General features: G+C 36.9%; 2 protein-coding genes across 2 annotated transcripts in view; one reads left to right on the forward strand and one right to left on the reverse strand.

Annotated features, from left to right (window-relative positions):
- Window positions 1-12,941: 12,941 nt before the first annotated feature.
- LOC128541077 (olfactory receptor 14I1) lies at window positions 12,942-13,961 on the reverse strand. Its single transcript, XM_053511212.1, has one exon. It carries the CDS (start codon window positions 13,959-13,961, stop codon window positions 12,942-12,944), a length of 1,020 nt encoding a protein of 339 aa, XP_053367187.1.
- A 4,174-nt stretch (window positions 13,962-18,135) lies between these two features.
- LOC128541113 (alpha-actinin-2-like) overlaps window positions 18,136-24,084 on the forward strand; it is a 37,948-nt gene continuing 31,999 nt past the window's right edge. Inside the window, exon 1 of the mRNA XM_053511323.1 lies at window positions 18,136-18,435. Coding sequence (XP_053367298.1) covers window positions 18,292-18,435 — 144 coding nt within the window. The 5' untranslated portion in view covers window positions 18,136-18,291. The remainder of the gene's footprint in view (window positions 18,436-24,084) is intronic.

The raw sequence follows: 24,084 nt of genomic DNA on the forward strand, positions 1-24,084 counted from the left end.
CAGTCCATAGAAGATATTTTTGAAATAATAATTTGGGGAGCCATAAGATGAGTAATAGAACACATCAGGGTTTTTGGAATTTTTGTCTGCCTGTTTTCGCATGCATCAATCATGTAAATACTACTGAACAGATTTTAATGGGGTTTTCACAGATGTATTTGGTTAAACTTCAGGAAACAAATGGGCTTGGTTTCATCACAACGGCCCACAGGAGGAGAAGATATGCAAATTTGAAAATTAAACGGAAAACGCCTTTATATCATTAAAAAATCAAAAAATCAACCTTGAATAAATTATCTTAAAATTCAACAAATCGTGTTGTAATTTTTTTAAATAGGGTTTATGACTGTGCAATTTAAATCTACTTTAATAAACTCAATTTCACACCTTTATTCCGCACACTTCACAGTAATACATGCTTATGAGTGGGAAATTCAATTACATTTGAACGAAGTTGGGGGCACATCTAGTATCTTCTATGTATAGAAGGCCAGGGGTGTGTGGACCGGATGGACCACTGTGGCGACTTCTCGACAAGAGCAGCTGAAAGACCTATTGAAGTCTATTATATTTATATATGGGCCAGGGGGTAGCTTAGTGGTTAAGGCATTGGACTATGGCTCGGAAGATCCTAGGTTCAAACCCCACAACCACCAAGTTGTCACTGTTGGGCCCTTGAGCAAGGCCCTTAACCCTCAACTGCTCAGATGTATAATAAGATAAAAATGTAAGTCGCTCTGGATATATATATAAAACACCTGTCAAATGATCTGCAACACACATTTCATGGTTGATTCTCATTCCAATACCAAAACTATTAATATGGAGTGTATTAAAGCAATGTTCCCTATGGAGTATTGAACATGTGTTAAATTACATGTCTACATGGTCAACCATCCATCATGCATGCATGTACTGCCCCAATTGTATAAAACCAGGGACTATCTACATTGCATGAGATTTAAATGTGTTTATGTGCAGATCTTATTTCAAAGCATGCTCTGGACCTAACAAGTGATAGCAGGATATTTTTAGCTAATTGTAAAAACCTGTAGGCTATTTCTGTTTCTACATGTCTACATTTAATTTGTACAATGAGGATGTATCAGTGTACAAAGAGGAAAAAGAAACTTTATAAATAATCGAAAAATCTATTTCACAAGGTTTAACCCTTGGATTAAAATAATCAAAGGCATTTCCTAGATAAAATATATAGGAGGAAAATGTATTACAGCAAAATGCAAAATATCTTCCTCTTTCCACTGGTTCCCGTGCATAGACGGGATGTGGTGAAGGACTGAAGATAAACTAGTAGCAGAAGAGGTCTTATCAAACCTATAGTTTTTGCTTAATAAGTATGTGATGCAGTCCAGAGGCTGCAATTAAAATTATCTGCTGTTTTATCGATGCATTTTTTCTTTATAGCTAGGTGAATGTCAAACTATTATGGTCACCTAGAGCTGAGTGAATAGATCTGAGTGCAAATGACTTACAAATAGTCAATTTAATTGCCTCTATGAAAGGTTTAAAATAAAGCCTGTCTGGAGAAAGGGTAAAGAAAGTACACAAGGGAATGGGGCTGTTGATTTTCTTTCTGAGCAATGCTTAATTGTGAATCCTTGGAGAGAACTGGGGCAAAATTAAAGGCACAGTCATGAGAGGATGAAATACCCTAAAAGCATGGGGAAAACATGCTGAACTCCACACAAAAAAAACAGAGAATTAAACCCCCAACTGTTTTGCCAATCCATTTGCACTTTAGTCACGGGCGATGAGACCATGCACAAGCCATTAAGTGCAGCGTGAGGGGGCAATGGCATACACTCATACAGTCGTCATGTGTTTTGTCGATTCCAGAACATAATTGTCAAAGGTCAGTATTTCAAGAATATGGAGGCGTATTAACTTAATGGACAGAAAGTGCAAAAATATAATTATTTCATTCCTGTTAACTGCAAACACTTCAATGCATATTTTAAGCTCTGTTATACAACACAGCTCTTAGCCATACAACAGTTTCAAGCTTGTAACCTTTAAAATAATGTACAATTCCTGTAGATCAAAAATAAATGATGTATATGAATAGATTAAATCATGCAGGGGGACAACCTTAATACTTCAAAATACAGATTTCTTCCTTAGCATTAGGTCCATAAGAGTCTCAAATAACTCTTTGGAATACAGGTTTCAAAGAGCAGAGAATGGTTTAAAAGAATTGTGTACTGTGATATTTATGATTTATGCAGGATCAGATGAGATTGCTCGTAAGCAATAAAAGTAATTTAATTAAGTAATACATATTGCTTCCTTTTTTTGGTCCTTTTTGCAGCCAGATATGCCTAAACTTAAAATTTATATGGAATGCATAAATTAACAACAAATACTCTGTTGCGAATCCACAATTTTAGTTACTATTAGTTACAACTTTGTAATTTTGCCAAATTCATTTTAAATGTATGCTTATTTCTCTTGTGTGCATTTTTAATTCTTTTGCTGGTCCTTCTAAAGGTCTCACCATTTCAATAACATTCAGAAGATGCAAGAACAAGATACTGCCCTGAGCAAAACAAGTAAATACTGTATGTTCACAAAGAATCAGTGGGGAGAAAAAAAGCTAAGTTATGTATGAATGTAATAACTGAAGGACATGGAAACAGGATCATCCATTCATCCACTGTTGCCTCTCTGTGTGGGGTTATAGATAACAAGGCGGGGTACATCCTGAACAAGGCAGAAGCCAACACAGGCAGTGGTGAGTAGTAAGGAGTTACATTTACTCTGTTACATTTACTTTTGAAAAAAATTACTTGTATGAGTAGTTTTACTGCACCAGTAGCAAAGAAACGCTACTCTTACTCTTCTACATTTGGATACACTTGACTCGTTACTTTTATAACCATTTAAGCTACACATTAGATATTCTTTATTTTGCCAGAGAAATGCAGTGGGTGGATCTACCACATGACTGTATTCCACCAATCAGACAGAGCGCAATAATCACATACATTTATTTGACCAATCAGCCACAGTATCAATAGGCTCATGTAGTCACATGACCACATACAAATGGGCTGCATAGCGGGAAAAAATATCTTCAGCCATGGTAGTGAAGGAAAGTTTAGCTGTTTTATTTAATGTTGCAATGTTAACATATATAATTAGCAAATAAGCTAGAGGCTAAAAAATATAAGTTTCCTACATTTGTTCTGCTGGACACAATTTATGGTAAAGTGAGACTTCTTGTACATGTTCTAATGTTATTTTCTAACTGAGCCATTTGGAGGGCAACTGAATATGCAGTATATCTTAAACTGGAAATATTTTACACTGTTCAAACATACATACAGTGGTGTGAAAAACTATTTGCCCCCTTCCTGATTTCTTATTCTTTTGCATGTTTGTCACACTTAAATGTTTCTGCTCATCAAAAACCGTTAACTATTAGTCAAAGATAACATAATTGAACACAAAATGCAGTTTTTAAATGAAGATTATGTTATTAAGGGAGAAAAAAAACTCCAAATCTACATGGCCCTGTGTGAAAAAGTAATTGCCCCCCTTGTTAAAAAATAACTTAACTGTGGTTTATCACAGTTAAAAGTTCAATTTCTGTAGTCACCCCCAGGCCTGATTACTGCCACACTTGTTTCAATCAAAAAATCACTTAAATAGGAGCTACCTGACACAGAGAAGTAGACCAAAAGCACCTCAAAAGCTAGACATTATGCCAAGATCCAAAGAAATTCAGAAAAAAATGAGAACAAAAGTAATTGAGATCTATCAGTCTGGTAAAGGTTATAAAGCCATTTCCAAAGCCTTGGGACTCCAGTGAACCACAGTGAGAGCCATTATCCACAAATGGCAAAAAAATGGAACAGTGGTGAACCTTCCCAGGAGTGGCCGGCTGACCAAAATTACCCCAAGAGCGCAGAGACAACTCATCCGAGAGGCCACAAAAGACCCCAGGACAACATCTAAAGAACTGCAGGCCTCACTTGCCTCAATTAAGGTCAGTGTTCACGACTCCACCAAAAGAAAGAGACTGGGCAAAAACGGCCTGCATGGCAGATTTCCAAGGCGCAAACCACTTTTAAGCAAAAAGAACATTAAGGCTCGTCTCAATTTTGCTAAAAAACATCTCAATGATTGCCAAGACTTTTGGGAAAATACCTTGTGGACCGACGAGACAAAAGTTGAACTTTTTGGAAGGTGCGTGTCCCGTTACATCTGGCGTAAAAGTAACACAGCATTTCAGAAAAAGAACACCATACCAACAGTAAAATATGGGGGTGGTAGTGTGATGGTCTGGGGTTGTTTTGCTGCTTCAGGACCTGGAAGGCTTGCTGTGATAGATGGAACCATGAATTCTACTGTCTACCAAAAAATCCTGAAGGAGAATGTCTGGCCATCTGTTCGTCAACTCAAGCTGAAGCGATCTTGGGTGCTGCAGCAGGACAATGACCCAAAACACACCAGCAAATCCACCTCTAAATGGCTGAAGAAAAACAAAATGAAGACTTTGGAGTGGCCCAGTCAAAGTCCTGACCTGAATCCTATTGAGATGTTGTGGCATGACCTTAAAAAGGCGGTTCATGCTAGAAAACCCTCAAATAAAGCTGAATTACAACAATTCTGCAAAGATGAGTGGGCCAAAATTCCTCCAGAGCTCTGTAAAAGACTCGTTGCAAGTTATCGCAAACACTTGATTGCAGTTATTGCTGCTAAGGGTGGCCCAATCAGTTATTAGGTTCAGGGGGCAATTACTTTTTCACACAGGGCCATGTAAGTTTGGATTTTTTTTCTCCCTAAATAATAAAAACCATCATTTAAAAACTGCATTTTGTGTTTACTTGTGTTATCTTTGACTAATAGTTAAATGTGTTTGATGATCAGAAACATTTAAGTGTGACAAACATGCAAAAGAATAAGAAATCAGGAAGGGGGCAAATAGTTTTTCACACCACTGTATGTTACCTACAGTACGTATTTGTTTTAAAAGCTTTTGAAAAAAGTGAGATTAGGAAATTTGTGTTTCTTGTTCCTTAATATTTTGTAAAGATATTTGGTTTTATTAATTTATTTTATTTATTTTATTATTTAAAAATGTCAGAATTTGTACATTATTTTATCATTTTGTCTGGCTGTAGAACGATAAAACAGTTCTAGTACCTAGTACTTGAGTAGTCTTTTCACCAAATACTTTTTTACCTTTACTTAAGTAATAATTATATATATTTATTAATATAATATATATTTGAGTATTCTATCACAGCTACTCTTACTTGAGTACAGTTTTTGGATACTCTACCCACCTCTGACCACAGGACACAAGCAATGAAAACAATGAACACTACAGAAGAAAAAAAGCCAGTCAGCCTCCACCTCATGTTTCTGGACTGAAGGAGGAAACCGGATTACCCAGAGGAAGCACAGGGGAAACATGCAAACTCCACACACACGAAAACAGAGATTCAAACCTCCAAGCCTTAAATTAAAATGGAATGTTACCTAGAGATTGTAAACTGTCATCAAACGTGAAGTTACTACTGATAATAACCTTCTATTTTCATTTGTTCAATTTTATGGACTTATCATGTTAGCTTATTAAAAAGCGACACTGTGGCTTAGTGTTGAGCACTGAGGTTAGCAAAACTTGTAAATACAGTATGACCCTCTCACTGACAGCAATGACGCTGTTTTTGAGGTCAAAATTTTTCTCACCCTATTTTTAGGAAGATTATCCCCTCTCTCAGTAATTTAAACGCTAAGGATGCTCATTGTATGGACATCTTTGAAAGCTCATAAAACCTCACTGCCTGTGCCAATTTCTTATTTGATTAATTTATTATTTAATTTAAAGATATATCCTAATGATATACTGTATCTGCTGCTGAGTGTTAGTGTACTGTATACTGTATTTAATTAAGATGATTCTAATGATGTTGCAAATTATCGACTCATAAGCATTTTTCCAGTCGCTGAGAGATTGGTTGCAGGCCATTTAGCTGATTATCCTAATTAGTTTCATTTTTTAATTTGGGTGTAGGAGTAATCATTTTTCTTATTAAACTACTGAACATGGCAACCACTCAAAGTCAAAGTGAATAAGTCGAAGAAGATAAACTTTACCCTGCTTATGTGCAGTGGTCGAATTGTAAAAAAAAATAATTCAATGGTTTGGTTATGGTTTTCAATGGTTTGGTCGAGTATTTTATTTATTTATTTATTTTGTGGGGAGTGGGTACTATAACTAACTATACAAAATGACTGCAAAATATGTCACATTTTTAAGAACAGTTTTATTAACCAAATCTAAGTTTAATTAAATCAACTTGGAGACATCATACCAAAATGCAGGCATTTAAATTTAAAAATGCAATTGGGGGGATTATAAGAGTAGATTGAAAATCTACATAAACATTAGTAATGAAATAATTAAATTTAATAGTATTGTAGTTTTGTATAACTACGCACCAGTCAGTCGCTTTCTCTCTCTCTCTCTCTTTCTCTCTCTCTCACACACAAAACATCAAATTACTATTGTGGCATTTTAAAAATCAATTTTTGACCCTTTTGTACCCAAGCATGTAGGTGAAGCCACAAAGTCTAATAAAAAACAAAGCCTGTTCTTTAAATTGTGAATGAAATTACACAAATTGAGTAAAGCACTCGTATTTTATAATCATTAAAGCTCTCAATCATTTCAAAAATTCCCGTGTTAAACTGAATGCTTCATTTTCATCACGTCCCCGCTGAAAGGATTTGTGTGTATGTATCATAATTCTGACTGGCTAATCGTCATTATTAGTTAAAAAATAAATCATACAGTTTTTAATATTTTAATATAGAGATTTTAATATTTCATTTTCATGACAAATATTGACACAGCAATATTAATTGAAAGGTGATGGTAAAGGGGATGGTGGTTTAACAGAGGGGGTGGTTTTTGTCTTTTTTTTCAACGGGGCGGGGGGGGGGGGGATGCCATCCCCCACACCCCACGTCAAATCGAGCCCTGCTTATGGGTGATGTTTTGAGGCACCATTTTTTTAGACCTGAAAAAGGCTTTTAATTCTGAGCAAGTCTAAACTTGCTGTTTAATTTTTTTTCCATTTAACACTTGTCTGGATAAAATCTTATGAATTATATTACCACTGCATCTCCAGGCTGGAGATTCGAATCTTGCCTCTAGTCTGTGTGCAGAGTTTGCTTGTTCCTTCCATGCTTTGTGGGTTTCCTCCTGTCCAGCACTGCACTAAAGGCTGTTTGAGGTTTCCAAATTGGCTGTAATGTACAAAAGTGCGTGTGAGTGTGTGTATGATTGGCACCCTGTAAAGGGCGTACTGTACCTCGCCCTTGAGCCTTGAGCCCTAAATTCCTTGGAATAGGCTCCAGACCATGTGATCCTATACCTTATAAACAGTATAGACACTGGGTCCACTTAGGAGTTAGGAGTGGAATTGTACCATCAGTGTTGGTTGTAACGTGAATTACTTTTTTCTCAACAATATTTTTATTGATTTTAAACAGGCATATAACAGGGTTAACATGTAATGTTTCAATACAGATTTTTAACCCCCTTATAAACCCCTATAGCACCCATCCTGCCCCTCCCTGACTCCAAGCCAGATTTACATGCGTAAGAAAGGCTAGATGCCAGGCATATAAAATTTTTTTTATTAAAGTAGAGAAAACAAGTTTAAGAATTGAATTCCAAATATCATCTGACAGTGTCAAGTTTAGATCTTTTTCCCAAGCAGTTTTGGTTTTACTTAAAGAGGTGTGACTCAAACCCATCAATCCACCATAAATAGTGGATATTAGGCCTTCACGCAGCGGGGACAAACAGAGGAGATTATCTATAATATTTGCATCAGGAGCCTCTGGGAAATTTGGTATTGAAGAGGTAATAAAGTGTCTTACTTGCAAATATCTGAAAAAATTAGAACTGGGTAGGGTAAACCTTTCAGAAAGCTGTTCAAACGATGCAAACCTATGGTCAACAAACAGATCTTTGCAAAGCTTAATGCCCTTATTGTACCATTCCTGAAACACTGAATCATAAAAAGAAGGTTGAAAAAGATAGTTAGAGACGATAGGACTGGAAAGAGAAAAGCCCAGAAGACTGCTGTGCTATCTGAACTGAGCCCATACTATACTCTTAAGGTATGCCTAATAACTGAATTTTTGATTGATTTAATTGAGGGGATGGGAAGTGCAGATCCAAGGAGTGCAGAGACAGAGAGGTTTTTGACAGAGTTTATCTCCATTTCCACCCAGGCAGGGCGATTAGGTTGTTATATATGAAATATGCCCAAAAGATGACACATCGAATGTTTTCTGCTCAGTAGTAAAAACGAAGATTGGGTAGAGCCATGCCACTGTCTCTTTTATATCTCTGAAGTAGGGACTTATTCAATCGAGGATGTTAACCTTTCCAAAGGTAAGATAAAATAATTGAATCTAAAGCACCAAAGTAAGATTTGGGAATAAAAATAGGTACAGACTAGAAAAGATATGAAATTTTTGGAAGAACACTCATTTTAATGGCATTAATGCGGCCCACCAGGGACAGTGGTGACCACTCTCCCAAGTCTTTTTTTGTTTGGTTCAACAACCTAATAAAATTTTCTTTAAAAAAAAGGTGTATATGTTCCCTTGTAATTGTAATACCAAGATAGATAAACAGATTTTTCACTATGTTGAAAGAAGGATTGTGCATACCAGTTGTTAGTGCTGTATTATTTGGCAGAAAAAGTTCACTTTTGTGCAAATTCAATTTATATTCTGGAAAAATAGCTAAATTCACTGAGCAATGACAGCACAGGTGGAAGGGAGGAGATTGGATTTAATATAAAAAGTAAAAGATCATCTGCATAAAGGGAAATTTTATGTTCTTCTCCCTGCTTTCAAATCCCAGATACTGCATATCCCTGTAACTAAGGAATGTGATTGCTAGTAGCTCAATGGCAAGGTTAAAGAGTAATGGGCTAAGAGGACACCCCTGACGAGTACCCTTCTGTAGACTGAATGGTTAAGACTGCTGAGCATTTGTCAAAACTAAGCCAATAGGGCTTGAATATAATAATTTAAGCCAAGTGATAAAACTTAGACCAAAATTGAATTTTTCTAAAGCCTTAAATAAATACTCCCATTTCACACGATCAAAAGCCTTTTCAGCATCCAAATAAAGGACACACTCAGGGATCCCCTCTGATGGTGTGTACAGGATATCCATAAGGCGTCAAATGTAAAAGTAGAAATAGCAGTCTGGTCCTTAGATATGGTTGAGGCTAGAACATTCTCTAATCTACAAGCTCGGGCTTGAAGGATTTTAACATCCACATTAAGAAGAGAGATTGGTCTATATGAAGAGCACTCTGTTAGGTCCTTATCCCTCTTTGCTATAAAAGTGATGCGAGCCTCATTAAATGAAGCGGGCAGTTTACGAGTTTAAACTTAGTTTGTAATTCTACACGTTTTTTATACAGATCAGGGTTTTTAAATAGAGCATACTGCTGATCTATTTCTTTAATTTGGTTGGTCAAATTTTTTCGTTTTTTCGTTCATATTTGCAGTGTATGAAATTATCTGTCTCCTGAGGTAGGCTTTCAGAGCATCCCAAAAGGTAAACGTGACACTTCAGGTGTTTCATTTGTATTTAAAAAAAAAAATATGATCTTCCATAAATTTTATAAAATCGTCCTCTATGAGTTACGATTAATTAAAGAGCCAATGTTTCTTAATTTGAGGAAGATCAGGGAGCTTTATAGACATAACAACTGGAGCATGATCCGATATCACAATGCTCTGATAAGTACAAGAATTACCCACTGGGATCAGTTAATTATCTATAAAGAAAAAAATCAATTCTGGAGAAAGTATGATGAACATGTGAGAAAAAGGAGTATTCTCTTTTTTTTGGGTTAAGAAAGCGCCATATGTCAGAGATACCAAACCTGCAAAGATAGGACTGAAGTAGCGTTTACTCAGAGGTATAGGGTTGGGAGATGACCTTTCAAGTGATGGATCTAAACAGCAGTTAAAGTCTCCCCCTAATATGAGAAAGTATGAGCTCAGATCTGGTAGAGCAGAAAAAAAAATGTTCAAAGAAGGAAACATCATCATAATTAGGGGCATATAAATTAGCCAACACTACCTTAGTACTAAATAATTTCCCTGGAACAATGATATAACGACCATGTATATCTGTAATAACAAATAATTGTAATAATAACAAATGTAATAATAAATAATCTGTAATTATGGTGCTCAAAAGAAATGTTTGGATTAATCAGAATTGAGACGCCCCTAGGTTTGGCCTGAAAGGTAGAGTGGTAGTGCTGTCCTCCCCAACGCGACATGGGGTGAGAATTATCAAAACTGAAGTGTTAAGTTGTTTAAGGTGTGAGAGCACCTTCCTTCTCTTGACCGGATGGTTTAAACCCTTAACATTCCAGCTCACAAAGTTTAAAGAACTATCCATTCTCCTTGAGAGAAGATGCAGGTAGACAAACATAAATAATACTGAAATGCCTATCGTCAGCCCTAAAATAAAAGTTTATAACACAGAGCAAGATATTAAAGATACACCGTAAGACAGCAGTGATTCCCAATCCGTTATTGTGTGTGTGTGTGTGTGTGTGTGAAAGTCTTCCTACAAGCCCCACCCCCGATAACCCGCCCCCGTCTGTTATTCCTGCTGTTATACCCACCCCTATCTCACCTATTCGGTTTGACTATGCGACGGCCGACGTGCGGAAAGATGGAAATCTAATCACAACGCCAAAACCCGTGGTGAATCACGATGAACTGTACTTACGGCCACCGAGCGAAACACCATCTGTGAATACAAAAAAAGCAGACCAATCTATCTGCTCTATTTATCTGGCCAACCAGATCTTACCACGCAATCCAGTAATAGTATACATTTTTAAAGGTTCATTAAAATGTATACAGTAAATTCTAATTAAAAGTAAAATTATAATTTTTAGTCCATCTGGTTGTTTAAATACGACAGATGGGTTTACACCTTTTTTGTCCATATGCTATAAGCAGCAATCGAATTGTTAAAAATTCGAGGGGGATGGTGTTGTCAAGTATTTTATTTATTTATTTATTTTTGTGGGAAGTGGGGACTATTCAAAATGATTGCAAAATATGTCACATTTTTAAAAATAGTTTTATTAACAAATTCTAAGTTAAATTAAAACAATCAGAACAAAACACAAAAATCAAAACAACATTTAAACATGCAATTGTCCAAACTATCATTTGATCCTTTCTATGGCTTTCATCTGGGGAGGAGTATAATAGTAGAATAAAAATCTACGTTAACGTTAGTAATGAAATAATTTTAATGAATAGTATTGTACTTTTGTATGACTGCGCACCAGTCTCTCTCTCTCTCTCTCTCTCTCTCTCTCTCACACACACACACACACACACAACAATCATCAAATTACTATTATGGCATGTAAAAATCAATTTTTGACCCTTTTGTACCCAAGCATGTAGGTGAAGCCACAAAGTCTAATGAAAAAACAAAGCCTGTTCTTTAAATTGAGAATGAAATTACACAAATTAAATGAAGAACTCATCTTTTATAATCTTTAAAGCTCTCAGTCATTTTGAGAACTCCTGTGTTAAACTGAATGCTTCGTTTTCATCAGGTCTCCGCTCAGAGGATTTGTGCGAACAGCACGATCCTTGAGTGAGCTTGTAAGCAGCGCATTACAATATTGAATTCTGATCTGTTCACACAGTGAGCAGATGGGAAAGGTGCAGCTCAAATATCTGCTCAAAATGCTTCCACGCTGTTGTATATTAATGCATTTTACTTACCTGGACTTACTAGTCTGAGCACAACAATACCAACCATGACAATGTTAAAGTCAGCAATGACCACATAATTTTTTTTTTTATTAGGTAATTGGACAATGAACAATAAAACACATAAATCCATATAACACATTAAATATTGAGACAAATATTTACTTAACCGTAAGACATGAAGACTGTTGGTATGTACTGCACCATTTAGAGAGGAAACACAACAGTTGCAGTAATTTATATTTGTTTACAAAATGACAGTTTCAGCAGTTTAGCACAGTTTCTAAGATATTTGGGTTTAAACCAACCAAAATAAATGAATAATTAAATAAATAAATAAAAAAAGACAACAATTTATGACTGACTGTACATCGTTAGTAACCCAGTGACCATTGTAAGGATTTATCCAATGACTCTGGATAAGAGTATCTGCCAAATGCCTAAATTTACTGTGATTTATTACCATTGATGTTGCAGATGTTTATGTCCCTTTAGGCATGTAGTGTGCACAGCACTAAGCTGGAGCCTATGAAGCTTTAAACAGTAGCCTGTGTATTTTGGCTAAGGAGTGAATTGTCTGAACTGTTCCATTTATTCACAAATGAGCATCACTTTGAAAGTGATGAAAAGGGGAGATATTACATATTAGACATTAGATTTATTAACGCAGCATACACTCAACACACCGAGGCAGCTGAGTGGTGAGGTAGAATCTCATCCAGGCATGATGCTGAGCAGTTTAAAGTCGAGAGCCTCATTTGAAGGTCCAATAGTGGTTCTCTGATTGCCCTGAGGTCTCAGTCTTCAAGCCGTTTCAGAGATTGCTAAGTGCTGAAAGCTGTAACAATCAATTTCTTGTGCAGCTGAAATTAAGTTAGTTTTTTTTTTATACAAAGCAAAGACACTTACAGTAGCATAACAAAACATGTTAAAAAATAAATAGGATCATTAATGAAATGCCAGTAAAAGTCTGACACAATGTACATAGAACACAAAACTTGGCCAAACTTATCTAACTGATGTCACTTGATACACAGCTGAGTGCAAAACACATGCTAAAGACTTAAAGCGTGCCAATAAACCTTTTGCAGTGTGTATACATAGAGAGCTCACCGACAAAATAGTTCTTTAAGTTTCCCCCACTCACAAAGACGCCCCAGGGCCTGACGCACCTCCTTATTTCTGATGCCGTATGCCAGTGGGTTGACACATGGTGGAATCAATACAAGTATTAACATATAGATGTGACTGTCCACGTTCTTGCCAAACATAGCAATTAATTTAACTGTGCTTGGAAACAACTGAAGCAAAAAGATGGCAAAGTAAAAAGAGATGGTACATCTGGCACGAGCATTGTCTTGCTGGAATGGTTGCTGAACCTGCCGGGCTTCCTGATACATACGGCCGTAGGAGAACAAGAACAAAAGGAGGCAAAGAAAAAGCACGGATCCGACAAAGATTTTGTTGAATGCCTCAAAATACTTTGAATGCTCAAGCTGAGCTTGCACAACTTCTGGCTCGCATACAAATGCTGCAATGATGTGACCAAATTTTGCTCCGCCCATCAGCACCAAAACAGTAGACGTCCCAGCGCCTGTTAAAGCCACCGACCAGACGAGGATCATAAAGCAGAGTATTCGCATGTTGGTCATGATACCCAGGTAGCGGATGCCATGGCATGTGTACAGAAAGCGCTCCAAAGCCATGGAAGTGACTGTAAGAAGTGAATTACTGATAGCCAGTGCCCCTGTGAAGTACTGTGCTATGCATCTGAAGTTAAAGCTTAGGGTTTCCCGGCACAGCAAGCAACGAAGTGCTGGAAGACCGATGGTCAGAGTAAGGAGCAAATCACTCACGATCAGGTTCTTCAACAGCACATAACGTGGATTCCAGGAAAGAGCTTCTGAGTGTTCCAGTCCCAGGATCAGATAAATGTTCACAACCAGGGAAAAAGTGAAGAGCATCAGAACTGTAAGTGTGGAGATGTTTAATAAAACCTCGTTGTAAGCAAGGCTCCAAAAGAAACAGGATGTCACTTCAGAGTTCCACCCAGCTGCAGTCTGAGTCTTGTTACGAGACAGCGATGAAAAATTAGTACAGTCCACTTGTTCCTTCTCTGAAGAATTCATGTTGTTGCTGCAGTTCAAATTGTGAGACACGGTATATGGTTGATGGAGAGCTACTTGAAGCTAAAACACCATCTGTTAGCAGTAAATTATTGGACAGAGTGTATAAGACTCAGATCTTAAATTCTTCAGTTTCTGTGACCCTATAGTGACGTGAACATCTCCTAGCAACTAGTCACTGCTGTATGGAGGGGAGGGACTAAATCCTATTCATATTACTATCCACTCTTAATAGGAATTTTGCTTTTACAAATACGTTATTAAGTATATTTTTTTCTATTTATTGTTAATAGTTGTATTATCATTTTACAGTTGTTAAACAATGCTATGCTTATTAAACCAGATCTTACTTTTGTAAGTGATCTGCTTCGGTATAAGGTTCTGACCAGCTCTCGCTCTCCCTATTTCTTGTGTCTAACACCTTTCCACACACACTCCTATTCCAGCATGAGCTCCTGTTAATAGAAAATGAAACATAGTGTAGCGCTTCAATTTACCAGCGAATGAAGAAAAAAATAAGTTTATTAACCAGTCCCATTTTCCTTTTTGCATGACATTTGCTCGTTACAAGAAATAAATCAGATGGAAAAACATAATTTGGTCAATAAATGCAAACTTGTAAAAAATAAATAAATAAATAAAAATTAGTCAGCGACTTTTATTATTTTATGAAATGAAGTCCAGTTGTTTTACTGCCCATAGTCATGTGTTAACATTGGAAATGTTAGCATTTTCTGAGGAAAGATAATTACTAAAAGTATACAGATAAGTGTGTATGCAGGAACATTAGTATCCTGATAGATACTTGAGTTTAGTACTACATGATAATGATCAGATCAGATAATTATACAAAGAGAGCACATAGTAATTTATTTATTAATCATTTATGCATTGTTTTATTCTGGCTATATTATTGTACTTTCCAAGTACAAAGCACATCAGCTGTTTTATTAATTTGTTAATTAATTAATTTATTTATTTTTGACTAACTGGGGGTTAGATTAAACCCATTTTATAGAGTAAGCAATTATCTAAAATAACTCATTAGGAAATTTTATATTTATTATTTGTTTCAAAAACTCAAAAGACATGATAAAACACAGTGAACCAATATCAGTAGATGACATGGTACATCATCTTAAAAACTGCAGACAATGGAAACAATGGACTTTAAGCACCTTGGATTCTGTGCCTCGCCACTCTTCATCCAGACTCTGGGATCTTGATTTCAAAATGAAATGCAAAATTTACAACAATCCCTGTTGCTTGTGCACCTTTTCCTACCACACATCTTTTTTTTTGTATTTAACTTTTTAAATATATTTTAATATTTAAAGAGAATGGAATGTTTTTTTAATTTATGAGCTGTAAGCAATAGTCATCAAAATAAAAACAAAAATGCATGATTTTTTTTTATTTCATGTATTTTATCTAAAATACATAAGGAGTACTTTTTCAGGATATTCTAATTTGTTTAGATACACTGTATAAACAGATCTGAAAGTTCCCCTTTATCAGCCCTATCTCTACAGTATATAGTATATACAGTGAGGTCAATAAGTATTTGATCACCCTGTGATTTTGTAATTTCTCTTACTTAGAAATCATGGAGGGGTCTACAATTTTCAGCTTAGGTGCATTTCCACTGTGAGAGACAGAATCTAAAAAAAAAGAAAAATCCGGAAATCACATTGTATGATTTTTTTTAACAATTTATTTGTGAATTACTGTGTCAAATAAATATTTGATCACTTGCTCATCAGCCAGATTTCTGACCCTCAAAGACCTGTTATTTTGCTTTTAAATAGTCCAGCTACACTTCTTCTAAATTAGTTCTAAATTAGTAGCACCTGTTTGAGGTCATTAGCTGTCATAAAGACACCTGGTTTCCCCGCTTAAGTCAGCCCATGTCCAGGCCCGTCTGAAGTTTGCCAGGGACCATCGGGATGATCCAGAGGATTCATGAAAGAAAATCCTGTGGTCAGATGAGACCAAAGTAGAACTTTTTAAGAGTAGAACGCCATTCACCGTGTTTGGAGGAAGAAGAATAATGAGTATCATCCTAATAATACCATACCTACAGTGAAGCATGGGGCTGGAAGCATCATGCTCTGGGGGTGTTTTTCTGCACAGGGGACAGGACCACTGCACTGTATTAAGGAGCGGATGAACGGGGCCATGGATTGTAACATCTTGAGCAAAAACCTCCTTCCCTTAGTCAGAGCATTAAAGATGGGTCGTGGCTGGGTCTTCCAACATGACAATGACCCAAAGCACACAGCCAGGAAAACCAAGGAGTGGTTCCGTAAGAAGCATATGGACTATTTAAAAGCAAAATAACTGGTCTTTAAGTGTCAGAAATCTGGCTGTTAAGCAAGTGATCAAATACTTATTTGACATAGTAATTTACAAACAAATTGTTAAAAAAATCATACAATGTGATTTATGGATTTAGATTCTGTCTCTCACAGTGGAAATGTGGTCATAAATTGTAGTCTTAACAGAGGCTACGTAGATAAGGTGGCACTCTGGAAAACATTCAATCATCATGTGTTGTTTTTGTCACAGTTCCAGCTAGATATAAGGAAAAAGGCAAATTCACATATTCTAGGACACTGTCTTAGCTTCTCAATCACAAGACAAAAAACACATATGTGAAATTCTTAGAGTACTGGCTATTTCAATGTAAAACAAAAATGTTTTAAGCTATATTAATGAACCGTAGTTGTTGATTGGGGGATCTGAGAGTCTGGGTTTGAACCCCGCCATTGGTGGTTGCTACACCCCATACTATCCAGGCACTAAAATACAGTGACGGTCCCAAGCCAGTTGGAACACTGGGAGGGTTATGTCAGGAAGGGCATCTGAAGTAAAGCCTGTGCTAAGTTGTGTGTAGATTATATGAAGAGCTTCGGCGACCCCTTGACTGGACCAGCTAAAAGAAAGTAGTAGAGGACTTCTCATTGCAAAACAAAATAAACATTTAACAATATGTCAGGGAATTTCAGAAATGTATTTTCATTGGTTTTGATTGATTGATTTTCTTGTTATAATGACATGTTTGGAGAGATTTATTTGTGGCATTACACGGGATCAATAAACCAAATAAAAATTACAAAATTTAAAAGAAAAAAAATTACTCAGATTGGCATACAATATTACAGCAACAACAACAGTGTTTAGAACATTTGTGGTATTTTCCAAATTCATACCCAGTAAAACTCCATCCATCAAGCTAGGGACCATGGAGACCAGTGGTGGCCATTGTATTTATTCCCATTTTTACAATGATGGTGCAGTAGGACTTCTGAGCAACATTCATACGCGAATTCACACACTCAGGAACGCCAGTTAGCCTAATCTGCATGTTTTTGCACTGTGGGTGGAAACCCAATAAGTACTGTAATGGGTGCACTCAGACCCGAGGCTGAAATCGAAAAAGGCCCCTGGAGGTGCAAGTGCTTTCAATGCGCCATCTCGCCATGACCCAGTAAAACTGTATCACTAAAAGGACAATAACTTTTAAACTGTTTATTCTTTTTTTTCCAGTGACAGCACGAGATACTCACTCACTCATCGTCCATACCGCTTTATCCTGTATACAAGGCCACGGGCAGGCATCACTGGAGACTTTGGGCGTGAGACAGAGTATACCCTAGATGGGGTGTCAATCCATTGCAGAGCACATACACACACTCATTTACACACTGGGCAATTTGGGAACTAATTAGCCTAATCTGTCAAAAGTCTTTGCACTTTGGGAACATGCAAACACTTGTGCACACAGATGCAGAGGCGGAAATCGAAACTTTGACCCTGGAGGTGCAAGGTGACCATGCTACACCCTACACCCCTGTCCCACCCAGACAGTTTTTTTTTTTTAAATCTGCAATAAGTGCAAACAGAATTTTAGTGACATTTTAGTAATTCATGTTTCTTACTGCTGTAATATAGTACCGGCTAAATGTATTGTATAATGTCGCTGTTTAATTTGGATTGTCATGGCAACAGGGTCGCTGTCTTATTCTGTCCCAGCTTCCAATTCACCTCTCGGGTTTCACGGTCACGGTCAGCGCGAGCCGGTTTTGAGGGTCCATCCATCATGTGACGTGACAGGGTGATATCAGCGCGCGCGCGCTCGTGCGCTCGTGCGCCGTGTGTCCCACAGAAAAAAACAAAACAAAAAAAGCCCTGCGCGCGAGGGACAGACACAACGGCGGCGGCGGCGCGGCGGGACGACACGCGAGTCTGATCGTGTAGAGTCGGTTATCAGGCACTTCTGTGTTTACAGGTCCAGTTGTGTGTAAGAAGAGACAGTCCTGTGGTGGTGATAATGATGATGACTACGATGGTAACGATGAAACAAACGGAGACGCAGTACAACAACGGCTACATGCAGGAGGAGTACATGCTGCAGGAGGAGGAGTGGGACAGAGACCTGCTGCTCGACCCCGCCTGGGAGAAACAACAGCGCAAGGTGCGAGTCCCAGAGTGCCAGAGACAGGGAGTGTGTGTGTGTAATAATATTAGGCTTTGAAATATTTATTATACACAGTCATGCAATAAGTAAACACCCCTAAAAATATATATATAAACACATTTATGCAGTGCACCAAACTGTCTTTCAATACAATAATTAAAAACATTATTATCAAGCTGTTGACTTTCCTTTACCAGCTTTAAGACCAACACCTAGCCTAGGTATAAATCTGGAGAATTGATCCCAACAGATCTTAAATGTGTATTTCCAAAAATCCCAGTTCGACCAGGTCATGACTCTTATGTTTTCCCCCTTTTCTTTAAAATGAACTATATTTCTGTTAACCATATAAAGGAGACTTCAAAATCCCTAGTTATTTGTCTCACTAACAATATTGTTTTTTTTTATAAACATACAGTATATAGGAATTTAGGATTGTGCAGTATATAGTGACATATCATTGTTTTTCAGCACAACCTAGGCAATATGATGCGCTGAATTTTATTTTGTTTATGAAACTAAATTATACAAACATGACTGGGAAAAAAAAAACTTTAGTTCTATCCAAATACATATCCAAAAACACAAATGGACAGTTTGATGCCTAACGTCTCCTCTTAACACACAAGGACAAGGCATTTATATATACATATATCGTCATTGACCTACAGTACAGTATGTTGTGTTGCTGGCACAGATCTGAGCCACTTGGGTTTTAATTAAAAGTCGGTATAGTCCGGTCTTAAAAAAGAGAAATAAACTAGTCATAAAAATGGCAACTAATTTTGGTGCATACAGTTAATCACAAATATATACCCATTAGATGTCTGTATATAACATTAACACTTGGTTGGAATATGATTGCAATTAAGAATTAGGAATATAACTATTCCAGTAAGGGATCTAGGATTTTGCTTAGAGGTGCAGCAGTGAACCAATCGGGTTTATAAACGTATGACTTTCTAGTCAATACCACAAGACATTCTCATTTGGAAAACATATCCTGTCCATATCCATATGTTAATTTTCTGTATGTGAACTTCTGTATGTATGAAAGGGGTCTAATTATTAATCTTGACTTGCTTTCATTCGCATTCAATTTTGACTTGGCTTCAACCCCTATCTTGACTCAGTCTTGGTCTTGGACATAACAGTAGTGGTTTTGACTACAGCCCTAGATTCAAGTGTATAAGGCTTCCCCTGATTAATATTTAATCGCAATGCATTAATTGAGGAAATACACACAATTACATCAAGGAGCAAAATCACCTAAATGTGCTGGGGTGTCCACAAGTGACGTGTCCATATGTGTGTGTTGTGTATCTAACAACAGAGCTCAGTAACAAGCAGCTTTTCCAGAATGCAATCCCGGCAATGTGCATGCCGCAAAGACTCTCAGCAGTTTGGGGACGCGAGGACATCCTGGACATCACAATGAATACAACAGCAACTAAATTTAACCTTAGCGGGTAGGGGCTGGAGAACAGTTAGCTAGTTGTCCATCACCACAGGGTGTCACCTTCCCTTTGGCATTTTGCCATGGGGTGTGTGATATTCAAAATGTGTGTGTGTGTGTGTGTGTGAGAGAGAGAGAGAGAGAGAGTCATAAGTGTAATGTATGTAATAAAATGTAACACCTGTTTGCTGTTTGTACCTGCCAAGATAAGTGACTCTGAAGGACTGTCTGGACTGTGGACATTAAAAACATAATACTGTCTATATAAGTCTATTAAAAAATAAACTCTCATCAAGCTTCTTTAACATGACCAAGTTTATTTTAATGAAGTGCAATGGGGTTAGAGATTGAAATCATAAAGCATTTTAGGTCACTTAGAGCCGTCTGTGGAGAATACACTCTTCTACATGTTCACATAATATGGCTTATAAAAAGTGTTCTGGATATTTACTCTCTTTCTCTTTCTCTGTGCATAGTCTAATTAGTCACAGGTAGGTGATGGATGAGCAAGATATGGGGTATTCTTATTTGTTGTGCCTTCAGAGTATATAATCATCAGTACATTCACAGGTTTTCACCAGTCTATATCTCTACATGCATACAGTAATGACCTTCTATGTCATTTAGGGTTATTTTAATACAACCCAATGAGAGTTATCTGAAATGTTGACTGACAAGCACTGTTTTTACATGGCATGCAGGGCAGGGCGTCAAGCCCGGAACAAATGTCAACACGAGGTTAATTTATTGCAGTAGTGGAACACAGTGCAGATGACACTAATAGAACAAATGTTCTTCTGTCCAAAGTAATCTAGACCCTTTGTTTTGAGTAATATATTCATAACTATTATGAATGTTTTAATGATCAATGCAGGCTAAAAAAGAGTTTTTTCATATACTGTGAATCACTGAAAACTCACCTTACTCATTGAACTTAATAATTGATCATGTTAAGTTTACTGGACTGCACACAATTCAGTGCACTCACTTGTTTCTTTTATTCTTTTGTTATAAGCAAATTGCATGTATGAGCACAGGGCTTTAATGACAGGCAAGGACTCTGAATTGAGTGAAATGCACAAAAATAATAGTATAGTTAAAATTGTGCCCCGGAGCTGTACTGAATAGCTTTAAACTTCCAACTATGTATTGTTAAGAATTTCGGGTTTAAATCATTTCACATTATTCTCAGGCAGAAAGTAAACTTCACTAAACTTCTGACAGCAGAATTGCATATTGAAAGTGGTTTGTATGACATGATTGCTCAATACAGTACTGTAATTTTAAACTTATCTTATTATCTTAGATTATCTTAGATTCAAATTCAAATTTTATTTGTCACATACACAGTCATACACAGTACGATATGCAGTGAAATGCTTAGACAACTGCTCGTGACCTTAAAATAAAAGACTGTGAATAGGAAATAAATATGAAAAATAAAATAAAAGGTAAATTTAACTAGGAAAGAATAAAATAAAATCTAAAATTAAAGTTAAAATAAAATAAAAGAAGATGGATGTTTTTTCATTTTTGGAGGTTTTCCAATCTATTTAATTTGCCTAGTTAGTGTTTTTGTTTGTGCAAATCAAGTATTTTTGACCAGTTTTCTAAAGCGACTACTTTTGCCACCTTTAGGTTGTCTCTATGCTCATGCTTCTTTTTCAACTCCAAAATCTGCAATCCTGATATCATACCGTTTTTTGCTTTAATCTCTTACTTTTATCTCTTACTCTTCTGTCCAAAGGTATTGGCACGCTGTCCAGGATGTACCCCGCTTTGTGCCCTAAGTTTCCTGGGATTGGCTCCAGGCCCCCCGTGACCCCGTACACCTCCTGCTTTAGTTGCTAGTTCTCCTCCTGTAAATACATAGCCTTATGTATGACAGTTAGATGTTGAATATAATCTCTCATTTTCAATTCTTATTGGTATTATAAGGCCCTTTCGTGTAAGAGACAGCATTGGTCTAATACATTAGTGAGAAACGTAAAGCATCAATCTAATTCAATTTAGTGCTAGAACATATCTTGGAAACTATGTAGGCATTTAAACCTTTTTTTTCTTTAGTCTGAAGAGAAGCTGGAGCTGTCGTTAGAATTAAGCAAGTGTGTCCAGAAAATCATGCCGTCCTTACAAATGTACCATACATGGGGAGCTTAATTTGGACTTAAACAATTGGAATTAATACCAGTACCTACATCTTCACCCTGCCTTGCATAGCATCAATTGTTAACATTGAAAGCTGACTCTAACCTGTAGGTTCTAGACACTTTGATTTGGCCCTCTCCATGGACATATTCATTTTCCAAACCCCTCATGTAGAAGCAGATCTAGGTAGGGCATGGCACATAAATCACGCCTTTTGTTGCTTCCAGATAAGATGCTTTCAAACGATTATGTGATTATGGTTCCCTTGAACAAACATCATAGGTTCCTCATCCTCTAAACTTTCAACATTTATCTTTTAGCTGTCTTTCTATCCTCTTTGCTTTACTCCTTTATTGCTTTTTTTAACATTTTCTTTTCTTCTTGATTCCTTTTATATCAATGTTCTAGCTACAGTACGTTCCAATCTTACTATTTCATCATATATATGTTCATTATCGATTTCTTTATTCCTCTGACCTAACACTTTCTGTCTTTTTTCTTTCTTACTCTACTTTTCTTACAGTATTTCTACAAGTGCTGCAATCAACTCATTGCAGCAGTTCACTTTTTAATATTTTTTTCCTTACTTTTCTTGCTTGCTTTTACTATTTTACCATCTATTTATCGTCTTTTATATCCACCTCTTTTGCAAACTTTCCTGACAATACTGAACACCTGGTTTTTAGGCAGGGTATAAAAAAGAGGCTCAGCAAAGGTTTCCTAAAGCATTGGGCTACTGATTTAATGGTCCCAAGGTCCTTAATCCTTAACTCCTCGTATGTAAAAAAAAGAGAGAGAAAGATACAATGTCAGTTGCTCTTTTGTTAAAAAAATACTTTTCCATTTTTAACATTTTCCTTGCTTGCTTCAAGCTTTTCCATGAGTCTTCTGCTTCTTTCTAAGGTGGACTCATCAGAGAAGAATACATGTTTCGCGTTGTCCACAGCCCAAGATTTTTGCTGGCACCATTGAAACCGATGTTTGGCATTGGCATGAGTGACCAAAGGTTTGGCTATAACAGCCCTGCCATGTACATTAACCCTGTGGAGCTCCTGATGAGCAGTACTGGTGGAAACAGGAGAGTTGAGGTGCACATTTTATTCTGCAGTGAGTTGGGCAGCTGTGGTTTTATGTTTTTGGATAGAATCCAGGTTAGCACCCAGACATCCCTTTCAGGCAGCTTCCTCTTGCGCCCACAGTTCCTCCTGTTGAATGTGGTTCGTCCTTCTTGGTGGTATGCTGTCATTACCCTGGATACCGTGGCTCTTAACACATTACAAAGACTTACTGTCTTGGTTACAGATGCGCCAGAAGATGTGCATCAACAATTTGCAAAAAAGCAAAACTGTGCTATTACTCTGCTAATTAAACCCTCACACTGCTGTTACTGGTGGAATGTGCGATCAATGAAGATTAGCCAACAGGCTGGTCAAATTTAGCCGTGAAATCTCCAACATTAAATTGGCCAGTGTTTCAGCTTCATTGTCCAACCCCTGTACATCATACTAGTTAATACTTAAGTGTGTACAAAATGTGTTTATTTTATTTTCTATAGAGAAAATAATGACCCCTTCCCCGATTTACAATAATCACATTTTGTTGCTTTGCAGCCTGAAGTGAAGACAGACACAGCTTTTGTTTTTCTATCTTTATTTACTCTGTGCAACTTTAAATATCAAAGTGAAAGATATAACACCGACATACAAGAACTAATTGACAAAAATAAAAAAAAAAGAATTACTGAGGACCCCCCCCCCTTCTAAAAACGACTTGTAAACTCAATCAGGTAAAGATAATCACCTCGTTTGTTAATTTTTTTACACATGGACACTACCATGACAACCTGTCAAAAAGAGACACAGTTAAGTACTTCATACACTTTAAGTACTTCATACACTTAATATAAAAAAAAGATAAAAAGGAATGTCATTCTAATCACACAACGTTTCCTATTCAATTATATTTTTAGATACACGCTATTCGCAGGCAGAACGCTCACAGAATTTTTCTTTCATTGATGCTAGAAAGCACACTGTTGAAAT

This window comes from Clarias gariepinus, chromosome 14 (genome assembly GCF_024256425.1).
Source record: "Clarias gariepinus isolate MV-2021 ecotype Netherlands chromosome 14, CGAR_prim_01v2, whole genome shotgun sequence".
NCBI lineage: Eukaryota > Metazoa > Chordata > Actinopteri > Siluriformes > Clariidae > Clarias > Clarias gariepinus.

What these genes read in the sequence shown, in the direction of transcription:
- LOC128541077 (XM_053511212.1), bottom strand. Translation starts at nt 13,961, where the DNA reads ATGAATTCTTCAGAGAAGGAACAAGTGGACTGTACTAATTTTTCATCG.